The 23,127-nt window shown below is 41.5% G+C and overlaps 2 protein-coding genes across 3 annotated transcripts in view; both read left to right on the top strand.

Annotated features, from left to right (window-relative positions):
* The window catches only part of LOC146522230 (up-regulator of cell proliferation-like), a 239,821-nt gene that overhangs the window by 28,151 nt on the left and 188,543 nt on the right, over nucleotides 1-23,127 (top strand). The window lies entirely within an intron of this gene.
* On the top strand, nucleotides 162-8,378 carry LOC146522231 (up-regulator of cell proliferation-like). Of its 2 annotated transcripts, XM_085154870.1 has the most exons (4): nucleotides 162-290; nucleotides 1,086-1,141; nucleotides 1,229-1,298; nucleotides 2,356-8,378. In XM_085154870.1, the coding sequence occupies exons 2-4, from the start codon at nucleotides 1,136-1,138 to the stop codon at nucleotides 7,014-7,016; spliced, it is 4,737 nt and encodes a 1,578-aa protein (XP_085010996.1). In that variant the 5' UTR covers nucleotides 162-290; nucleotides 1,086-1,135; the 3' UTR covers nucleotides 7,017-8,378. The 2 variants fall into 2 exon arrangements, with proteins under 2 accessions (XP_085010996.1, XP_085010997.1); XM_085154871.1 differs by lacking the exon at nucleotides 162-290 and having other exon boundaries at nucleotides 304-1,141.

A 23,127-nucleotide genomic window follows, 5' to 3' on the forward strand; every position in this document is an offset into this window, starting at 1 on the left:
AAGAAAGTCTGTACTTTTGCCACCTCTGCTGATCTGTAGAAAACAGTCATGCACTGAAGCAGTTAACACAAAATAGTTTTTACAAACAATCACATGATCCTGAGTGAAAGTGAAAGTGTTCACCTAACGCTACAAAAGGAGTGGTCAGAATCCTTACCGTACTACACTGACTACACACTAGACTGAAAGGATTTGTGTACAATAATAGGACAATAATTTTACTGCCAATACTGTAGAGACAAAAAAAATATTGGATGACAGCATTAGATCAACATCTCTCTTCTGTCAAGGTAGGATGTTTCATGCTGTTCTTTTTTCAGTGATGTTTATGTTATGTGCACGATTAAGAAGACAAAAAATTAACTAATCGATTCACAAAGCTAAGGAAAAATGTTTCTCGATCAGTGTTATTATTGATCAGTATTACCGCTGCAAATGGTGTAGACCAAGCTTGTTCTAAATACTTTTTATATTCTGTTTAATCTACAGTAATGATCATAATCTATAAAATGACAAGTTTGGAGTGGCTGTCATGTGAGGACCACATATCTGTGAAAAACAACTGTTAATAACCTTAGGAAAATAAACCTACATCTTTTTTTTTTTAAAAAGTATATAAAGAATCTTGATGAAAAACATCACAGCTAAATGAAGTCTTGAGCACAGTGTGACATGGTTAAATGAATGTTTCTACAGCATTTCTATGGAAAATGAAGGCAGCATAGTGGAAAAACTGAACATTTAGTCAACCAAGTGATTTCTGAGAAACGTTCATCTGATAGTGTTGGTGGAGCCCGCAACTGTTCAACTTGTCTGTTTGGTTAAACCGGACATGGCAGACGTTCCCCTCTCTGTCATCAACCCTTTCATTACTAACGTGCTAAACGAGTTATTAAATGTTTCATTGAAAAGCTCAAGACACTGTTAACAAAACATGGACAGGCCCATGAGAACACCTACCCTAAACAGCAAATACTTGAGAAGGAAATCTGTTATTTTTCTTCAATTTTACTCATTTGTTTTTTGTAGCTCATGCTTATGATAGTGCTGAAATCAGTTAAATACTTTCCTCTCATTACTTTCAGAGAGAAACATACTGAATAAATTGGAGCAAATTTGGGAGTCTGTGTAAACAATGGAGGTAAAATATATGAAACAAAATGCTGTCCTCATTATGTATTGTGTTTGTGTAAATAAATTTTTATGTGTATTTTCTATATTCTACAAGTCCAGTCAGGTTCCTGAAGACACGAAGAAGAAAAGCAAAAGTCAGTCTGCTGTTACCTCTAAACACAGAAGTAAGTAAAAATTAACACCAATTCGAAAAGAACTGGGATGCTTGAGAGACGATTGGGAGACCCACAAGCTCAGGCAACATGAAAGTATCGGGGTTGGATTGTGGTGGTGCGGGACCTTCAGACTCTGTTTTATAATAAAAATATAAAATAGGAGTCATGTGAGCATGCTTGCAAGAACGTGTTAGTAGCCTGGCCGCTGCATTTTTGTATAGCTTGGAGGCATAAAAAGAGATGATTTGTCCAATCTGGACACAGGGCATTACAATAATCTAAAAGGTCCTATGTGATAACCAGTCTAAGGCAGATCCAGATATACCAGCCAAAACCTTCAGCCTGTTGAGTAGGATTTTGTGGTCAATGAGATCGAAAGCTGCGCTAACATCAAGCAAAATGATCACAGAACAATTTCCTGCATCAGAAGCCATTAGCAGATCAGTATAGACCCTTAAGAAAGTGGTCTCAGTGGAGTGCTGCTTTTAAAAGGCAGACTGAAATGGGCTGAAAATCTGTAATCTGCATAGTAAGGACCAGAACTGATTTTGGGGGAAAAAAATTCCAGTAATTTACTTATAAATGGCAATTTTGAAATAGGCCAAAAGCTATTAGTAGAGCTAAGATCTAGATTCTGGGGAATGCTGGAATATGACACAAGCTGGGGAACTAAACACACATAAACGGGTGGGTTTAGGAGATTTGAAAACCATTGCATTTTGTCTTTATTTACATTTTGCACATTCTCTGAATTTTTACTTAAACAAATGTAAAATAATTGTGTAATGGTTAATACTATAATCTCAGTAACACATCACATAGGACAAAAATCAAAATTAATGATCAAGCCAGACTTGAAAATGGAATGAAAGTTGCATTTGAGAATTTGTGATTTCACAATATGATAAGGCAAATGGTAAATAGTTGACCTAAGCTATATTTTGAAATAGGTCAGCCTAAAGGGTGCAATGGATTAAAAAGATTTATTTGGTTCTTGTGTGAACACGGTCATTTATTTTAGAAGGAGAAAATTCTTTGGAAGTAATAATAATTATTTTATCCACAGTGGACAGCTTATTGGAAGAACTGGACTTGATGAAGTACTACAGAGAGAAGCTATCACTCAGCAGAATACTTGAGATCAGTAAGAAGTCCATCACTAATGAACCTGCAAAGTGTAAACCAGACCTTCCATGGCATTTTCTAAAGAAACTAATGATGTTTAATGTCACTTGTATAAATGTGAAATGTACATCAGAGTGTGAGTCAAACAGTGATGATGAATCAGGGAGTACAGACACAGATCTTGATAATATGATTGACAGTCCAAACACAGATGACATGGTGAACCCCCTCGACATAATCACTGCTCTCTTTCTGTGTTCTGATGGTTTTGTACAGCAGGAAATGACACTAAAAATGTCCATGTGTCAGTTCTCTGTCCCTCTGCTGCTTCCCAATTGTGACAAAGGACAGTGCACACTCATGCTGTGGGCCATGAGAGACATTGTTAAAAAGTACAGACCTCAGTCCCTTTCACAGTCAAAGGGCTTCATTGAAGAAAGAATTGTTCTCTCTGAACTTCCAATGGTCTCTTTTGTCAGACTGGGTGAGTGCTCCTTGTCCAAGTCAGAGATTCTCAATAAACTTCTGAGTAATGCTCAGCAGTACCACGACACCTTTGTTCACCACAACATGGAGTGTGGTGACAGTCCAAAAAGAATTTCCAATGGACTGACTGAAATTACTTGGTATCTTCCTTGTGGAAACACAAACATTGATATTTTCAGTCAGCCAGTGGCTGTAGCTAACCTCCGTGGGGACATTGCTTCATTTGAAACACAATACTCCTTTTTGTGTCAGACATCTGCAGCAGTTTTTGTCTTCTTTGATCATTTGGATTCTGAGTCTGAGACTTTGATCAGCCAGAATTACAAAGCACAGATCTTTTTGGTGGGTAACTGTGAGAGCAAACGCTTCAGTTTAGAGGCTCTGAAAAAATTGGTAACTAAGGTGGGTTTGAATAAAAACAACATCATTCTTAAGACAAAGCAGAAAAATGATGCAGACTTTGGAATAGAGTTGAGGAAACAAGTGAGAAATGTGATTGAAAAATCAGAGATGAAGATTAAAATTGAGGAGATGGTGGATGTTGCCCATGAACTGGGAATCCTGGTTGATGAAGATGCACCAGAGTGCCAGACTGCTAAGGAAAATGCAAAAACCATCACTGCAGTAATTCAAGACATCCATAAATACAAAGAAGAACAGCTTCCCAGACAAGGCCAAATATGGAAAACACTGACCCTGTTAGAGAAGGAAGAGTTTCGACTTCAAAATATTGAGTCTAAAAATGTAGAAGATTACAAAAGCAATCTTCAGAAACAGAAAGAAGAACTACGGAAAAAACAGAACTCTTATGAGATGTCAACAGCTATGACAAACTTCATCACTGGGATATCAAGGCCAGGAACAGAGAAGTTTTATTTCCTGAAATGGATGCGAATGAACCTTGATAATGTGTCTGATCTAAAACTGTCTGAAGTCACGGAGAAATATAAAGAAAATTTTAAAAACTCTGAGATTAAAGAAATTGACAAACAAATTTCCAACAGCTCACTGGGGATTGAACACTTCTTCCGTGAAATGGGTCAGATCTATGAATCTTCACTGTCTCTTCCAGATACAGACCCATCACGTCAACAATTGCAGCATCTGCCCAAACTGTGTGCAGAGTTGTTGATTGATGGACTTCCTCTTGAGCTTGTAGATGGAGATGCATCCAACATACCTCTCAGATGGGTGAGTGATGTTCTCTCTCAGCTCAGTGACCTGGTGTCTCCAAACAGAAAGATACTGGTAGTGGCAGTTCTTGGAGTTCAGAGCACAGGAAAGTCCACTCTCCTTAACACCATGTTTGGAGTGCAGTTTGCAGTCAGCAGTGGTCGATGTACTCGAGGTGCCTTTATGTTGCTCATCAGAATCAGTGAAGACATAAAAAACGTCCTAAACTGTGACTTCATGGTGATCATTGACACTGAGGGCTTAAAGTCACCAGAACTTGCACAACTGGACAACAGCTATGAGCACGACAACGAGCTTGCAACACTTGTTGTGGGGCTGAGTGATGTCACCATTGTCAATATTGCAATGGAGAATTTAACTGAAATGAAAGACATCCTACAAATAGTTGTGCACGCTTTTCTCAGGATGAAGGAGGTGGGCAAAAAGCCTAAATGTCAGTTTGTTCACCAGAATGTGTCGGATGTTTCAGCCCATGATAAGAACTTACGAGACAGGAAACTGCTCCTGGATCAGTTAAATGAGATGACTCAGGCAGCAGCCAAAATGGAAAAGAAAGAGGGGAACAAGAGCTTCACTGATGTGATGGAGTACAGTCCAGACACTGGGAACTGGTACATTCCTGGACTGTGGAATGGAAACCCACCAATGGCACCAGTTAATGCAGGATACAGTGAGGCTGTATTTGAGCTCAAGAAAAACATCATCCAACTACTGAGAAACTGTGAGTCATCTGCTAATGATATCATGGAGTTTAAAGAGTGGGTGAAAAGCCTGTGGAATGCAGTAAAGCATGAAAACTTTATCTTCAGCTTCAGAAACAGCCTCGTAGCTGATGCATACATGATGCTCTGCACACAATTTAATGAATGGGAGTGGAAATTCAGAAAAGAAATGTACACCTGGGTAAGAGAAGCAGAAACTAAAATTTCAAATTTTGGTACCATTGCAGCAAAATCTGAAACGTCTGACATGAGGGAATTGCTCATATCTTTGAAAAGTGAAGCCTCCACCGTTCTGTCTACATGGGAGACAAAGATTCTGGACAATCTGACACAATATTTCAAGCAAACAGAGAGTCATGTGTATCTGGTTGAAGGATACAAAGAAGAATTCTCAAACAGTGCAAAAGTCCTTCGTTGTGAAATAGAAAATGGTGTAAAGTATCAGCTTGAAGCAGCATCAGAAATCAGACAGGGAATGATAAAAATTGACAATATCAAAGACAATTACAGAAAAGAGATTGAGAAAGCAGTATGTGCATTAATTGATGAATGTCAAAAGAAAAAAATCCAAATGACAGACACCGAGTTGGACAAAGAGTTTGAGAAGATGTGGCGTGAAAGTGTACAAAAACTGTCTTTCTCTAAACAAAATATCTCAGTAGTCACAGAGAGAGTGTCCTTCTATCTGAGAGAAAATCTGGTAAAAAAGGGGAGCTGTGCAAATCAGTTATTAGTTGAAAAGACTCTGCAAGATTGTGGAAAAGATCCTTTCAAATATACACCGGAAGGATGGCGGAACAGGTTTAAACATGAAGCAAAGGTTTTTACTGGTCAGGATCAAATAATGGCAGCACAACATCTGGCTGACAGCATCATATATACTTGCTCAGAGTTTGTGAATGAACAAGTGAAAAGAAAAAACAATTACCATGACACTTACATCCAGGAGATCCTCATCATGATTGATGAGAAGCTGAAAAATAATCCAGAAGTTAAGACAAACATTGAGTTTGAAGTTTCTCTAAAACAGCACATCTGTGGATTTGCAGTCAGAAAGTTTCAGAAAATGCACGAAGATTTCATAAAAGAAAATGATCCGTACAGATATCTGAATAGAACAAAGGAAAAGTTTTGTGATGATTTCAAAGATGTGTTTCATGAACGAGACCAGTGTCAGAAGAAGGCAGAAGAATTCACAAATCGATGCTTGAAGCCTGCCGTTGAAGACTTTGTTAATCGTTCCCTGGGTCCTGATATCATTGATGACATGAGAAAACTCAACCATTTCAGCACACGAATGTTCTTCCAGTATTTAATTTTAATGGATTTACTCTTCAAGGAGGATTTTCAAAACTATCTGAGTTATATTTCCTCATATGAGAAGTATGTAAAGACATGGATACTTGAACAAATAAAGAAGCACTTCTTAAATAAATCATCAATATTTGAGTTTGAGGACCAACATCTACGTTCATGTATTGAAAGCATAAATTCTGCCATCAACAAGTCTAAAACCAAAGAGAGTGATAGTTTGAAGGATTTTGTTGAAGATATTTGTAAAGAACTTGGTGATAAACTGGTCATTTCCCAGGATGCTCTTGGTGCTTTCATGATACTGAACAATGCTGACAAGGAACAGTTTGCTGACTGGCTGAAAACATCTGTGAATGACCTGGAAAAAACTCTTAGAAACAACTTTAAAGAATCTACTTTGGAAATGAAACTACAACATCTCCATGTGAATCCTCAGAATGAGCTTTTCAACAAATTGAGTGGTTGTGGCAAACAGTGTCCATTCTGTAAAGCTCCCTGTGAGGCAGGAGGAGGAAAAGGTCATACTGATCACTTTGCTTCACTGCATAGGCCACAAGGTCTGGGTAGATGCAGGTGGGACGGCACAAAAAAACTTGTCACTGACATTTGCTCATCAATGGTGATCAGTAACAAAAGTTTTCGTTGCAGTAACACAAACAATCAATGGCACCCTTATAAAAAATACAAGGAAATTTATAAAAACTGGCATATTCAGCCAGATGTGAGCCTTGAGGCATCAGATTACTGGAAATATACAATGACAAAATATAACAGTGACTTTGCCAAAGAATATCAAGCAGAAACTGCTGACATCCCAGAAACATGGCATGACATCAACAAAGATCAGGCTGAACAAAGTGTGAGAGAATCATTTCGCATCACATAACGTCTCATATTCCTTCTTGTTTCCTTCTCATCTACAGAAAAACATTACATATATTGTTTTTGTGATACTGAAAAAATCTTTAAGTATTCTATAAGTGAAACTTAAGATACTGTTAGTGCGCAGACAATTAACCAATGTTGCTCAAGGTAAAATAAAAAAAAATTACCGAACAGCTTCTCCTCAGTTTGATTTAATAGAAAGTATTCTGATCTCAAAATTAATTGGGGGGGGGGGGGGGTTACCAAAGAAAATACATGCAGTCAGTGACTAGTGATTTTTATTTTTTTTTTAAATTATCAAGTAGATATGAGATGTGAAAGGTTATAGACTCACTTTCTTTTTTGTCATAGATTCACATTTTTGTTATGGATGACTACATTTTCTTTATTTTTAATAAGAAATTAAAATAAACTGTGCCAATGTTGTGGTTTTGATGAATTTGGCATAAAATATCTTCACATTCGATGCTTTTAAAATCATCTGTGTATGAAAGTTGTTAAAATTAATATGAGTGTCATTAATGTGCATGATAAAATTAACTTTGTGACTTTTTTTACTTCTTATTGGTTAGATGGCATGACGATCAAATCAGGTAAATTATGCTGAGTCACTCAATTCTAACCCTAAATGACCTCAGTGATGTCTATTTGTCACAGTCTTTGTGTCTTTTCCTTTGTAGAGTGTTGTGTGACATAAGACAGGATCTCAGTGATGTGCATGTGTTGTTTTGATTTGCATCAGTCTTAATGCTCTGGAGTAAAAATAAACTATATTCACCCTTAAACATACGACCATATAACTTTTTGTGTATGTGTCTATGACAAAGTGGATGAGCAGGTGGAATACTCTCTACTTGTCTCAGAAGTATTGATTTTTTGCACATTATTCTCTATACAATACAACACAATACAATTTTATTTATATAGCACATTATAAAAACCAGAGGTATGCCACAGTGCTTCACAGAAACCAATTAAGAACAGTAATAAATACAAGCAAATAAAATAATAAAATAAAATAAATACAAATAAAATATACTGACAGATGGGAGACATAACTAACCAATGATACACCAGGCATAGTAGACACGAGATGAAAGGCTGAAGGTTAAATCATAAAAACATTAATAAAAACAGCAAAGTTACAGTACACTTAAAAATGCAGGGTCTAGGAGGCAGGAAAGGCAAGGCTAAATAAATACGTTTTTAAACAAGATTTAAAAGATTCAATTGAATCAGATGCACGAATAGCTTGTGGGAGATTATTCCAACAGAGATGAGATGATGAGATGAGATAGCCTTTATTTGTCAGTTGCAGGTCTTTTGCCCACAACCGAGATGACAGACCTTGCCGACCGTACATACAATAATTCAATTCAATTCAATTCAATTTTATTTATATAGCGCCAAATCACAACAAATGTCGCCTCAAGGCGCTTCATAGATACAGAGAAAAACCCAACAATCATATGACCCCCTATGAGCAAGCACTTTGGCGACAGTGGGAAGGAAAAACTCCCTTTTAACAGGAAGAAACCTCCGGCAGAACCAGGCTCAGGGAGGGGCGGCCATCTGCTGCGACCGGTTGGGGTGAGAGAAGGAAGACAGGATAAAAGACATGCTGTGGAAGAGAGACAGAGATTAATAACAGATATGATTCAAAACAGAGAGGTCTATTAACACATAGTGAGTGAGAAAGGTGACTGGAAAGGAAAAACTCAATGCATCATGGGAATCCCCCGGCAGCCTACGTCTATTGCAGCATAACTAAGGGAGGATTCAGGGTCACCTGATCCAGCCCTAACTATATGCTTTAGCAAAAAGGAAAGTTTTAAGCCTAATCTTAAAAGCAGAGATAGTGTCTGTCTCCCGAATCCAAACTGGAAGCTGGTTCCACAGAAGAGGGGCCTGAAAACTGAAGGCTCTCCCTCCCATTCTACTTTTAAATTCTCTAGGAACAACAAGTAGGCCTGCAGAGTGGGAGCGAAGTGCTCTAATAGGGTAATATGGTACTACAAGGTCATTAAGATAAGATGGGGCCTGATTATTTAAGACCTTGTATGTGAGGAGCAGGATTTTGAATTAAATTCTGGATTTAACAGGAAGCCAATGAAGGGAAGCCAAAACAGGAGAAATATGCTCTCTCTTTCTAGTCCCTGTCATTACTCTTGCTGCAGCATTTTGGATTAACTGAAGGCTTTTCAGTGAGTTTTTTGGACATCCTGATAATAATGAATTGCAGTAGTCCAGCCTGGAAGTAATAAATGCATGAACTAGTTTTTCAGCGTCACTCTGAGACAGGATATTTCTAATTTTAGAGATGTTGCGCAAATGGAAGAACGCAGTCTTACATATTTGTTTAATATGTGCGTTGAAGGACATATCCTGGTCAAAAATGACTCCAAGGTTCCTCACAGTGTTACTGGAGGCCAAGGTAATGCCATCCAGAGTAAGAATCTGGTTAGATACCATATTTCTAAGCTTTTCAGCGCCGAGTACAATGACCTCAGTTTTATCTGAGTTAAGAAGCAGAAAGTTAGTGGCCATCCAAGTCTTTATGTCTTTAAGACATTCCTGCAGTTTAACTAATTGGTGTGTGTTATCTGGCTTTATGGACAGATAGAGCTGGGTGTCATCTGCATAGCAGTGAAAATGTATGCTATGTCTTCTAATGATGCTGCCTAGGGGAAGCATGTATAATGTAAACAGAATTGGTCCTAGCACTGAACCCTGTGGAACTCCATAATTAACCTCAGTGTGTGAAGAGGACTCTCCATTTACATGCACAAATTGGAGTCTATTAGATAGATATGATACAAACCACTGCAGTGCAATACCTGTAATACCTACAGCATGTTCTAATCGCTCTAACAGGATATTATGGTCAACGGTATCGAATGCTGCACTAAGGTCAAGAAGGACGAGCACAGAGATGAGTCCACTGTCAGAGGCCATAAGAAGTATCATTTGTAACCTTCACTAAAGCTGTTTCTGTGCTGTGATGAACTCTGAAACCTGACTGAAACTCTTCAAATAAACCATTCCTCTGCAGATGATCTGTTAGCTGTTTGACAACTACTCTTTCAAGGATTTTTGATATGAAAGGAAGGTTGGAGATTGGCCTATAATTAGCTAAGACTGCTGGGTCTAGAGATGGCTTTTTGAGTAAAGGTTTAACTGCAGCCACCTTGAAGGCCTGTGGTACATAGCCGATTATTAGAGATAGGTTGATCATATATAAGATCGAAGAATTAATCAATGGCAGGACTTCTTTGAGCAGTTTTGTAGGAATGGGGTCTAAAAGACACGTTGATGGTTTGGAGGAAGTAATTATTGAAGTTAACTCAGAAAGATCGATTGGAGAAAAAGAGTCTAACTTAACATCAATGGTACTAAGAGTAGCTGTAGATAATATTACATCTGTGGGATGATTATTGGTAATTTTTTCTCTAATGCTAAAAATTTTATTTGTGAAGAAGTTCATGAAGTCATCACTAGTTAACGTTAAAGGGATGGTTGGCTCAAAAGAGCTCTGACTTTTTGTCAGCCTGGCTACAGTGCTGAAGAGAAACCTGGGGTTGTTCTTATTTTCTTCAATCAGTGATGAGTAGTAAGCTGTTCTGGCTTTGCGGAGGGCTTTCTTATAAAGCAACAAACTATTTCTCCAGGCTAAATGATGATCCTCTAAATTTGTGACACGCCATTTCCTCTCCAGATTACGAGTCATCTGCTTTAGGGTACGTGTTTGATAATTATACCACGGGGTCAGGTACTTCTGATTAGAGACCTTAGTTTTCACCGGAGCTACAGTATCCAGAGTCGTACGTAGTGAGGAGGTGAAATTATTAACAAGATAATCGACCTCTGTTGGGGTATCATTCAGATAGCTGCTCTGCTCTGTGTTGGTACAGGGCATTGACGATGATAACAGTGGCTGGATTATATTCTAAAACTTAGTTACAGCGCTTTCAGAAAGACATCTACTTTGATAAAGTCCACTCTCCACTGCTGTGTAATCAATTATTGTAAATGTAAATGTTATCAGGAAATGATCAGACAGGAGAGGGTTTTCAGGAAACACTGTTAAATGTTCAGTTTATATGCCATATGTTAAAACAAGATCTAGAGTGTGATTAAAGTGGTGGGTGGGTTCTTTTACATTTTGAGAGAAACCAATTGAGTCTAACAACAGATTAAATGCCATGTTGAGGCTGTCATTTTTAGCATCAACATGGATGTTAAAATCACCCACAATAATTATTTTATCTGAGCTCAGAACTAAATTAGATATAAAGTCTGAGAAATCAGACAGAAACTCTGTGTAAGGCCCAGGTGGACGATAGATGATAACGAGTAAGACTGGTTTCTGAGTTTCACAGCTGGGGTGGACAATGTTAAGCATCAGGCTTTCAAATGAATTCAAAGTCTGTCTTGGTCTTTCATTAATTAATAGACTGGTGTGAAAAATTGCTGCCAAACCGCCCCCTCGACCTGTGCTTCGAGATTTCTGGTAGTTAGAATGACTCGGGGGTGTTGATTCATTTAAACTAACATAATCATCCTGCTGCAACCAGGTTTCTGTAAGGCAGAGTAAATCAATTTGTTGATCAATTACTAAGTCATGTACTAACAGAGACTTGGAGGAGAGAGACCTAATATTTAATAATCCACATTTCACTGTTTTACTCTTTGGTTCAGATGTGGATACTGTATTGTTCTTTCTTTGTAAATGTTTAAGTTGTTTGTTGCTGGTTTTTAGTTTGTTTTTTGTCTTTTTGGAAGCAGACACAGTCTCTATGGAGATGGGTTTTTGGGGGGGTAGCAGGAGGAGAGAAGCTGCAGAGAGACGTGTAAGACTGCAACTCTGCTTCCTGGTCCCAACTCTGGATAGTCATGTTTTGAGGGGTTTAATAAATTATAATAGCACATTATAAAAACCAGAGGTATGCCACAGTGCTTCACAGAAACCAATTAAGAACAGTAATAAATACAAGCAAATAAAATAATAAAATAAAATAAATACAAATAAAATATACTGACAGATGGGAGACATAACTAACCAATGATACACCAGGCATAGTAGACACGAGATGAAAGGCTGAAGGTTAAATCATAAAAACATTAATAAAAACAGCAAAGTTACAGTACACTTAAAAATGCAGGGTCTAGGAGGCAGGAAAGGCAAGGCTAAATAAATACGTTTTTAAACAAGATTTAAAAGATTCAATTGAATCAGATGCACGAATAGCTTGTGGGAGATTATTCCAACAGAGATGAGATGATGAGATGAGATAGCCTTTATTTGTCAGTTGCAGGTCTTTTGCCCACAACCGAGATGACAGACCTTGCCGACCGTACATACAATAATTCAATTCAATTCAATTCAATTTTATTTATATAGCGCCAAATCACAACAAATGTCGCCTCAAGGCGCTTCATAGATACAGAGAAAAACCCAACAATCATATGACCCCCTATGAGCAAGCACTTTGGCGACAGTGGGAAGGAAAAACTCCCTTTTAACAGGAAGAAACCTCCGGCAGAACCAGGCTCAGGGAGGGGCGGCCATCTGCTGCGACCGGTTGGGGTGAGAGAAGGAAGACAGGATAAAAGACATGCTGTGGAAGAGAGACAGAGATTAATAACAGATATGATTCAAAACAGAGAGGTCTATTAACACATAGTGAGTGAGAAAGGTGACTGGAAAGGAAAAACTCAATGCATCATGGGAATCCCCCGGCAGCCTACGTCTATTGCAGCATAACTAAGGGAGGATTCAGGGTCACCTGATCCAGCCCTAACTATATGCTTTAGCAAAAAGGAAAGTTTTAAGCCTAATCTTAAAAGCAGAGATAGTGTCTGTCTCCCGAATCCAAACTGGAAGCTGGTTCCACAGAAGAGGGGCCTGAAAACTGAAGGCTCTCCCTCCCATTCTACTTTTAAATTCTCTAGGAACAACAAGTAGGCCTGCAGAGTGGGAGCGAAGTGCTCTAATAGGGTAATATGGTACTACAAGGTCATTAAGATAAGATGGGGCCTGATTATTTAAGACCTTGTATGTGAGGAGCAGGATTTTGAATTAAATTCTGGATTTAACAGGAAGCCAATGAAGGGAAGCCAAAACAGGAGAAATATGCTCTCTCTTTCTAGTCCCTGTCATTACTCTTGCTGCAGCATTTTGGATTAACTGAAGGCTTTTCAGTGAGTTTTTTGGACATCCTGATAATAATGAATTGCAGTAGTCCAGCCTGGAAGTAATAAATGCATGAACTAGTTTTTCAGCGTCACTCTGAGACAGGATATTTCTAATTTTAGAGATGTTGCGCAAATGGAAGAACGCAGTCTTACATATTTGTTTAATATGTGCGTTGAAGGACATATCCTGGTCAAAAATGACTCCAAGGTTCCTCACAGTGTTACTGGAGGCCAAGGTAATGCCATCCAGAGTAAGAATCTGGTTAGATACCATATTTCTAAGCTTTTCAGCGCCGAGTACAATGACCTCAGTTTTATCTGAGTTAAGAAGCAGAAAGTTAGTGGCCATCCAAGTCTTTATGTCTTTAAGACATTCCTGCAGTTTAACTAATTGGTGTGTGTTATCTGGCTTTATGGACAGATAGAGCTGGGTGTCATCTGCATAGCAGTGAAAATGTATGCTATGTCTTCTAATGATGCTGCCTAGGGGAAGCATGTATAATGTAAACAGAATTGGTCCTAGCACTGAACCCTGTGGAACTCCATAATTAACCTCAGTGTGTGAAGAGGACTCTCCATTTACATGCACAAATTGGAGTCTATTAGATAGATATGATACAAACCACTGCAGTGCAATACCTGTAATACCTACAGCATGTTCTAATCGCTCTAACAGGATATTATGGTCAACGGTATCGAATGCTGCACTAAGGTCAAGAAGGACGAGCACAGAGATGAGTCCACTGTCAGAGGCCATAAGAAGTATCATTTGTAACCTTCACTAAAGCTGTTTCTGTGCTGTGATGAACTCTGAAACCTGACTGAAACTCTTCAAATAAACCATTCCTCTGCAGATGATCTGTTAGCTGTTTGACAACTACTCTTTCAAGGATTTTTGATATGAAAGGAAGGTTGGAGATTGGCCTATAATTAGCTAAGACTGCTGGGTCTAGAGATGGCTTTTTGAGTAAAGGTTTAACTGCAGCCACCTTGAAGGCCTGTGGTACATAGCCGATTATTAGAGATAGGTTGATCATATATAAGATCGAAGAATTAATCAATGGCAGGACTTCTTTGAGCAGTTTTGTAGGAATGGGGTCTAAAAGACACGTTGATGGTTTGGAGGAAGTAATTATTGAAGTTAACTCAGAAAGATCGATTGGAGAAAAAGAGTCTAACTTAACATCAATGGTACTAAGAGTAGCTGTAGATAATATTACATCTGTGGGATGATTATTGGTAATTTTTTCTCTAATGCTAAAAATTTTATTTGTGAAGAAGTTCATGAAGTCATCACTAGTTAACGTTAAAGGGATGGTTGGCTCAAAAGAGCTCTGACTTTTTGTCAGCCTGGCTACAGTGCTGAAGAGAAACCTGGGGTTGTTCTTATTTTCTTCAATCAGTGATGAGTAGTAAGCTGTTCTGGCTTTGCGGAGGGCTTTCTTATAAAGCAACAAACTATTTCTCCAGGCTAAATGATGATCCTCTAAATTTGTGACACGCCATTTCCTCTCCAGATTACGAGTCATCTGCTTTAGGGTACGTGTTTGATAATTATACCACGGGGTCAGGTACTTCTGATTAGAGACCTTAGTTTTCACCGGAGCTACAGTATCCAGAGTCGTACGTAGTGAGGAGGTGAAATTATTAACAAGATAATCGACCTCTGTTGGGGTATCATTCAGATAGCTGCTCTGCTCTGTGTTGGTACAGGGCATTGACGATGATAACAGTGGCTGGATTATATTCTAAAACTTAGTTACAGCGCTTTCAGAAAGACATCTACTTTGATAAAGTCCACTCTCCACTGCTGTGTAATCAATTATTGTAAATGTAAATGTTATCAGGAAATGATCAGACAGGAGAGGGTTTTCAGGAAACACTGTTAAATGTTCAGTTTATATGCCATATGTTAAAACAAGATCTAGAGTGTGATTAAAGTGGTGGGTGGGTTCTTTTACATTTTGAGAGAAACCAATTGAGTCTAACAACAGATTAAATGCCATGTTGAGGCTGTCATTTTTAGCATCAACATGGATGTTAAAATCACCCACAATAATTATTTTATCTGAGCTCAGAACTAAATTAGATATAAAGTCTGAGAAATCAGACAGAAACTCTGTGTAAGGCCCAGGTGGACGATAGATGATAACGAGTAAGACTGGTTTCTGAGTTTCACAGCTGGGGTGGACAATGTTAAGCATCAGGCTTTCAAATGAATTCAAAGTCTGTCTTGGTCTTTCATTAATTAATAGACTGGTGTGAAAAATTGCTGCCAAACCGCCCCCTCGACCTGTGCTTCGAGATTTCTGGTAGTTAGAATGACTCGGGGGTGTTGATTCATTTAAACTAACATAATCATCCTGCTGCAACCAGGTTTCTGTAAGGCAGAGTAAATCAATTTGTTGATCAATTACTAAGTCATGTACTAACAGAGACTTGGAGGAGAGAGACCTAATATTTAATAATCCACATTTCACTGTTTTACTCTTTGGTTCAGATGTGGATACTGTATTGTTCTTTCTTTGTAAATGTTTAAGTTGTTTGTTGCTGGTTTTTAGTTTGTTTTTTGTCTTTTTGGAAGCAGACACAGTCTCTATGGAGATGGGTTTTTGGGGGGGTAGCAGGAGGAGAGAAGCTGCAGAGAGACGTGTAAGACTGCAACTCTGCTTCCTGGTCCCAACTCTGGATAGTCATGTTTTGAGGGGTTTAATAAATTTGTCGATATTTCTAGAAATGAGAGCTGCTCCATCCAAAGTGGGATGGATGCCATCTCTCCTAACAAGACCAGGTTTCCTCCAGAAGGTTTGCCAATTATCTATGAAGCCCACATCGTTTCTGGGACACCACTCAGACAGCCAGCAATTTAAGGAGAACATGCGGCTAAACATGTCACTCCTGGTCTGATTGGGGAGGGGACCAGAGAAAACTACAGAGTCCGACATTGTTTTGGCAAAGTTACACACCGATTCAATATTGATTTTAGTGACCTCCGATTGGCGTAACCGGGTGTCATTACTGCCGACGTGAATTATGATTTTACTGAATTTACGTTTACCCTTAGCCAGCAGTTTTAAATTTCCTTCAATGTCGCCTGCTCTGGCCCCTGGAAGACAATTGACTATGGTTGCCGGTGTCTCTAGCTTCACATGTCTGAGAACAGAATCACCAATTACCAGAGTTTGACCCCCAGCGGGTGTGTCACCGAGTGGGGAAAAACGGTTAGACACATGAACGGGTTGGTGGTGTACCTGGGGCTTCTGTTTAGGACTATGCTTCCTACTCACCGTTACCCAGCCGCCTTCTTTCCGCAGCTGCTTGGGATTTGCCGGGGAACAGCTAGCGGGGCCTACGCTATCTTCGGCTGCACCAGCTACAGGGGCCTGGCTAGCTAAGGGTGAATGAAGGGTGCAAAGCTGAGTCTCCAGATCAGTAATCCTGGCCTCCAGAGCTGCAAATATGCTACATTTGTTACAGATATCATTACTGCTAAAGGAGGCCGAGGAGTAACTAAACATCTGACACAATGAGCAAGAAAGTGCAGAAGGGACAGGTGAAGTAGCCATGGTGCTAACGGGTCGGCTACGAGCTAAGCTAGCGAAACAGTACAGAGACACTGAGTGAATACTTTGGCTATAAATTAGGTAGTGAGTACACAGAAAGTGTGCTTCGGATGAAGCACGTGAAGATTATACTGTGAAAAAAAAGAATGTATTTAAAAGTTGTTAATTAAACTGCTAAGCAAATAAGCTACTCAGAAACACCACTGTGTTTGAGCAGGAACAGGAAGCGATACTATACCACAGAGCGAGCGAACACCAAGTGACAGCGCCACCGACAGGACAGGAGCACCCGATATATACACAAACATCACATTGGGGAGACAGGTCAGGCTAGGTGTAACCGGTGTTATTCTGCGTTGTGTCTGATCTCTGATCACAAAAGGTAAAAGAAAGAAAGGCCTCCAAGTAAATAATTTGCCCACTCCAGCTCCTCTCCCACAGGGGAATTGTAGAAAAGGCGCTGGCATTTATTTTTACATTGAACATAAAGTATGGATTTACACGTAACATATTTGACATAAGATAAAACAAAAACAACAACATGAAATCCGACATACCTGATCACAAAAGGTAAAAGAAAGAAAGGCCTCCAAGTAAATAATTTGCCCACTCCAGCTCCTACGACCAAATACAAACAGTGGGGAAGAGGGTTAGCTCAACCCACCACAACTTCCAAGCTAGCATTTATGGTGCCTAAAACACATTTATAATACACACATACTACACACTTATAACATCTAACAAAAAACAGGCTTAATAATGACAATAATTGAACTAAAATCACAATCAGGAACATCCAGGTGGCTAAATATGCATTATATGAGCGTTTTACAGTGTTGGGAAAGAAATGACACCCACCTCTCCCACAGGGGAATTGTAGAAAAGGGGAGAGGCAAAAGGGGTACACTGTATTTATAGGGTTGCACCAAAGAAGAAGAAGAAAAGAATGAGGAGGGGCTCTAACTGATAATGAACATAACTACAGGCTTGGAGGTCCTAAAAGTCAGGTATAAAAGGAACAGTTTGGGGGTTTAGGACACATTTTGTGTAATTATAACAATGTGACTTATGACCCTGTTACATTCACCCCCCAAGAATTACACAAAATACTAAAGAGTACACCAAAAAATAAATAAATAATAAATTGTATAAACCCACAATAACAGATACAGTGGCCTCAAACAAATTCACATCACATATACAATGAATTAGATCAGCAACATAGCTTCCTCCAAGGAGGATAAGAGACCTGAGACCCGCTCGGCGCCTAGCAAGATCCCAGGACACACTATAGACAAAATGAGGTGCCATTTACACCACACAAAACAGGCCATAATATCTATTGGCATCACCATCAGACTGCACAGACTGACAAAATACAGTCAACTCTGTGCTTGTATTATTCTTTTCCAAAAACAATAGCAATGGAAAACATACAGAAATAAACAAATTCACACATCGATAACCGCTGCTTGAACAGGTTCAACACCAAGGAGTGTTTCAAGTTGAGCCATTGATTCAATCAAGCGACGAACTGGTTTAATGATTCTACCAAAACGTGTGGTAAGTCCTTGATCCACGTCCACATTTTCGGGTTCAAGAGAATGAAAACTGTGGGACGGGAAAGCAGCAGGGGAGTCTGGGGAGGCTCCATCACCAGCCAGCCCACCAAGATCAGGAACACCCATTATGGGAGGGGTCTCATGAACGCCATCTTCGACCGGGTCAGCGGCGGATTGCTGATGGATCCATGATAGTGTGCGGTCATCACACTCGCCAATGCTGGAGACAGAATCCACAGTACGGGTGGCAGGAGGTACAGCTCCTGTGCCCCCAAAAGATGTCACAGACCCATCCAGGTCAGACTCAGGGGGGCCACTGACAACGCTCACAGCAGGATGTGCAGCATCGTCATTCAATGTTGAGTCCAAGGGCAAAAAGTTAACTTGAAGGAGCAGGTTGCGATGCACCACACGCTCATGACCTTCTTTGTCTCTGATACGGCAGATGTGAAGAGCAGGATCCAAGTTGACTACTGTGTACACAACAGGTTCCCATTTGTCAGAGAGCTTCCTTTTTCCTCTGACTCCCTTGTTTGCCAACAACACCTGGTCCCCTAGTGAAAGAGGCAGACCCTTCACCTTTCTGTTGTACTGGTCAGACTGGTGTCTCTGCTCCATTGTGCTGTGTTCCTGGGCTTGGAGCATGGCAGAGCGCAGGTCATCCATCAGTGACTTGACATAGGTATCATAGTCACAAATGGTGTCATCATGAAGGACATCCCGAAACATGAGGTCAACTGGCAACCTTGGCACCCTCCCAAACATCAGGTAGAATGGCGCAAAGCCGGTGGTCTCGTGTGCTGTACAGTTATACACAAACGTCATGGACTGTATCATTTGCGGCCATTTCTGCTTAGATCTGGGGGGAAGGGACCGTAACATGTTTCCAAGGGTGCGATTAAATCTCTCCGTCGTACCATTACCCATGGGGTGGTATGGTGAAGTGTGAGATTTGGCAACGCCACCCAAAACCAGAAGCTCTGCAAGCAGCTCACTCTCAAAACTAGCTCCCTGGTCAGAGTGAATGCGCTGAGGGAAGCCATACACACAAAAGAATCCATCCCAGAGCTTTTTAGCAACTCTCTTAGCTGTCTGATCCTGGCATTGGAATGCATGTGCTAATTTTGTGAAGTGGTCAGTAATCACAAGGACATCCACAGACTTGTTGTTGCTGTCCTCAGCTGACCAGAAGTCAATGCACACAAGTTCCAGTGGAGCACAGGTCTTAATGCTTTCCAACGGGGCCCTAGCTGCTGGCTCTGGGGTCTTGCTGAGAACACACCTGCGGCAACTTCTCACATGATCGCGCACATCCTTCTCCATATCATACCAGAAGAAACGCTGACGAGCCAAGGAGAGTGTGCGAGGTTGACCTTGATGACCAGCATTATCGTGTATGCCAGACAGCACCACTTGTTTTAGGGAGTCAGGTACCACAAACTGGAATCTCTTGTGTTTGGTCAGTGGGTCCCTCACAACTCTGTAGAGGACACCATTGAGGAATGTGAGCTTATCCCATTGTTTCAGGAGCCGCAACGTATGTTGGTTCTCATGACAGCGCTCACGTCTGGAGGGTCTGCGCTTCCGCTCAACATAGCGGGCTACTCTGGAGATCACAGGATCCCCTGTTTGATGAGACAGGAGATCAGCATGGGACATCGCATGAGAGACATCACAGTCAGGTGGACTAATGGAGGTCAGGTGACCAGCGAGGGATGTTGCACGCTGGCGAGAAGCAGACTCCCACTCACAGAGGGAAGACATGAGGGAAGACACGTCATCAGTTGACAGAGACACATCAAGCACAGCAGAGGGTGGAGCACTGCGTATCGATTGAGGTTGACAGGTCAAACGGAAGGCATCTTGGACACTAGCATCTTTCACATCACTGACTTGCTCTAGCAGCTCAAAGTAGGGCTCCGACAGGAGGCGCTGGGCCAAAGGCCTCACAAACGGTTCCCTGCTCAGGGTGTCTGCCACGATGTTCAGCTTTCCAGGAACATATTTGATCTCAAAGCAGTATGGTGCAAGCTTAGAGACCCAACGCTGTTCACAGGCATCCAGCTTTGGCTTAGTCAGAATGTATGTGAAAGGATTGTTATCAGTCCAGACAGTGAACCGGTGACCCTTGAGCCAGTGGCTGAACTTATCGCACACAGCCCACTTCAGAGCCAAAAATTCAAGCCGGTGTGCTGGGTATTTGGCCTGACTGCGGCTGAGAGACTTACTAGCAAAGGCTATAGGTCTTGCTCTCTCCTCACCAGCTGGCACCTGGGATAAGACAGCACCCAGCCCATCCATGGAAGCGTCAGTCGAAAGGATGAATGGCCTCTCAAAATCAGGATGTGCCAGCACTGCACAGCTGAGGAGTGCACCTTTGAGTCCCTCAAATGCCTTCTCGCAAGCAGGAGTCCAGTCTTGAGGGGTGAGCTTGCGAAAGGTTCCCGGTTTCCGACTCCCATGGCAGCCTTTAGTCCTCTTCTGACCAGCAGTCAGAGCAAAGAGCGGCTTCGCAATACGAGAGCACCCTGGAATGAAATGCTGGTAAAACATCACCATGCCAAGGAAGGATCTCACTTTCCTCTGAGAAGGGGTGCAACCGTCACCATCCATAAGGTCAGTCTTCTGAAAACTGGCGATAACCCTCACTTTATCCTGATCAACTGAGACACCACCAGCATCCACGACATGACCCAAAAACCTCACAGAGCGTCTGAGAAAGTGACATTTTTTCTGCGCCAGCTTCAGATTGCTGGTCCTCAGGCGAGAGAAAACAATCTCAAGACGTTTTAGGGCCTCCTCTTCTGAAGGTGCAAACACCAGCAGGTCATCAAGATAACACAGGAGGCTGGAAAAATTCAAGTCACCAAAGATGCTGAGCATCATCCGCATGAAAGATGCTGGGCTGTTGCATAGACCCTGGGGAAGTCTGTTGTACTCATACAGGCCAAGAGGTGTAGTGAAAGCCGTGTACCATCTGTCAGACTCATGGAGGGGAACGTTGTAGAACCCGGATGTGAGGTCCATGGTGCTGAAGAAAGCATTCCCACCAAGGGCAGCAAGACAGTCAGCCTGATGGGGCAGTGGGTGAGCATCCTTAATGGTTTTGGCATTGAGCCAGCGGAAGTCAGTGCATATCCTCAAGTCACCTGACTTCTTCCAAACCATTACCAGTGGCGAGGCGTATTCGCTGGTGGACTTACTGATGATGCCTTTCATCTCCATGTCTGACAGCACCTCTCGCAACTTATGATAGTGAGCCGGTGGTACTCTGCGATATGGAAGCCTGAAAGGGCGGTCGTCAGTGAGGTGGATACGATGGACAAAGTCTTTCACCTCACCACAGTCCAGTTTGTCTCTAGAGAACACATCTTGGTAAGTCAACACAAGCTCCACCAATTTCCTCTTCCACCCATCTGACACTTCACAGCCCTCAATGTCAATATCAGCCAACCCAGCGTCTTTGAGTAGCTGTGCAGAGTCAGGCACAGAGTCTGGTGAGGGGGGAAAACTGGTATGCTGGTCAGTCAGAGTCTCGCAGAGACCTTGAGTGATGGGCAGGTCCTCCACAGCAATACAAGGAAAGACATCCGCAATCTTAGCATTGCGACGAAGTGTCACAGGGCTCTCTGTTGGGTTAAGGACTTTCATAGGGACCCAACGATCTCCCCACATGGGTGTTATAATGCGCCCCACCATTATGTTCTTTGGAGTGGAACGGGCTGACGTGGGTTCCACAACGACAGTACTTCCTGGAGACACAAGGGCAGAAGGTGGCAGCTTTCCCCAAACTACATATTCTTTTTGTGGCAGGAGAGTGACACTCTTCCGCAACCTGACTGTACCTACTTTATCTGGCAACACAGGAGCAGACCACCGTGAGATACAGCTCAGCAACTGCAGGAAGTCTTCACAATCAGTGCCAGTGTAATCGGAGTTAATAAGCTCCCAGTACTTTGTATCTGCCTTCATTTTCTGAATGATGGGCCGGATCACATTGCTCCCCACGATGAGTTCATCTTTTTGCCCAGGAACCACAAATGTTGGCACAAGAAACCTAGTCCCATATACTTCAATGTCCAAATCATAGATGCATTTCGGTTGTGTGAGAAGGCCACCGCAACCAACCAGCACCACATTTTCAGGGGCATGCTGCGGAATCAGAGCAACACCAGCGGCTCTTAGCTTGCTATCAGCCTCTTCACTTAGTGTGCATGACATACTTCCTGAATCAAGCATGCCTGTCAGGGAACACCGGCCACTGACCGACACTGGAGTGTAAAACAACTCACTAGCCCTGCCAACTCTTTGTGAACCCATAATAACAGTCTTCTCATCAGAGAGGCTACTACAGCAGTTAACATATATGGCTTCTGGGTCTGTTGCATTTCTGAGGGTTTCATCAACACTGCCCATGCTACCCCTCTCGTTACATGGGCTGTCTAGTTTAAAGCAGCATTGTTGGGAGGAGGGACTGAAATGCTTGGTTTCTGGCGCAACTGTGGGCATTCACGCCTCATGTGTCCAGGGTCAAAGCAGCTGTGGCATAGCTTGTACAGCCTACAATGCACATGGGTTGTGTGTTCATGTGAGCCACACACTCTGCACGAAGCACGGTGAGCACTGCGGTGCCCATGGGAATGACCTGTGGGTTGTGGGAACCTAGGACCAGTGGCTAGTGATGCAGTGCACATGGACAGAACCTTGTCAAACAGTGCTACCATCTGTTGAACACCTGGCTCAGCTGGAGGAGGGCCGGAAACTGGCAAAGATGGGGGCATGACATGAGGAG

This window comes from Neolamprologus multifasciatus, chromosome 3 (assembly GCF_963576455.1).
Source record: "Neolamprologus multifasciatus chromosome 3, fNeoMul1.2, whole genome shotgun sequence".
NCBI lineage: Eukaryota > Metazoa > Chordata > Actinopteri > Cichliformes > Cichlidae > Neolamprologus > Neolamprologus multifasciatus.

Coding starts and splice junctions, on each gene's coding strand:
- LOC146522231 (XM_085154870.1), top strand. Junction 1,299..2,355: donor TGTTACCTCTAAACACAGAA/GTAAGTAAAAAT, acceptor TTTTATCCACAG/TGGACAGCTTATTGGAAGAA.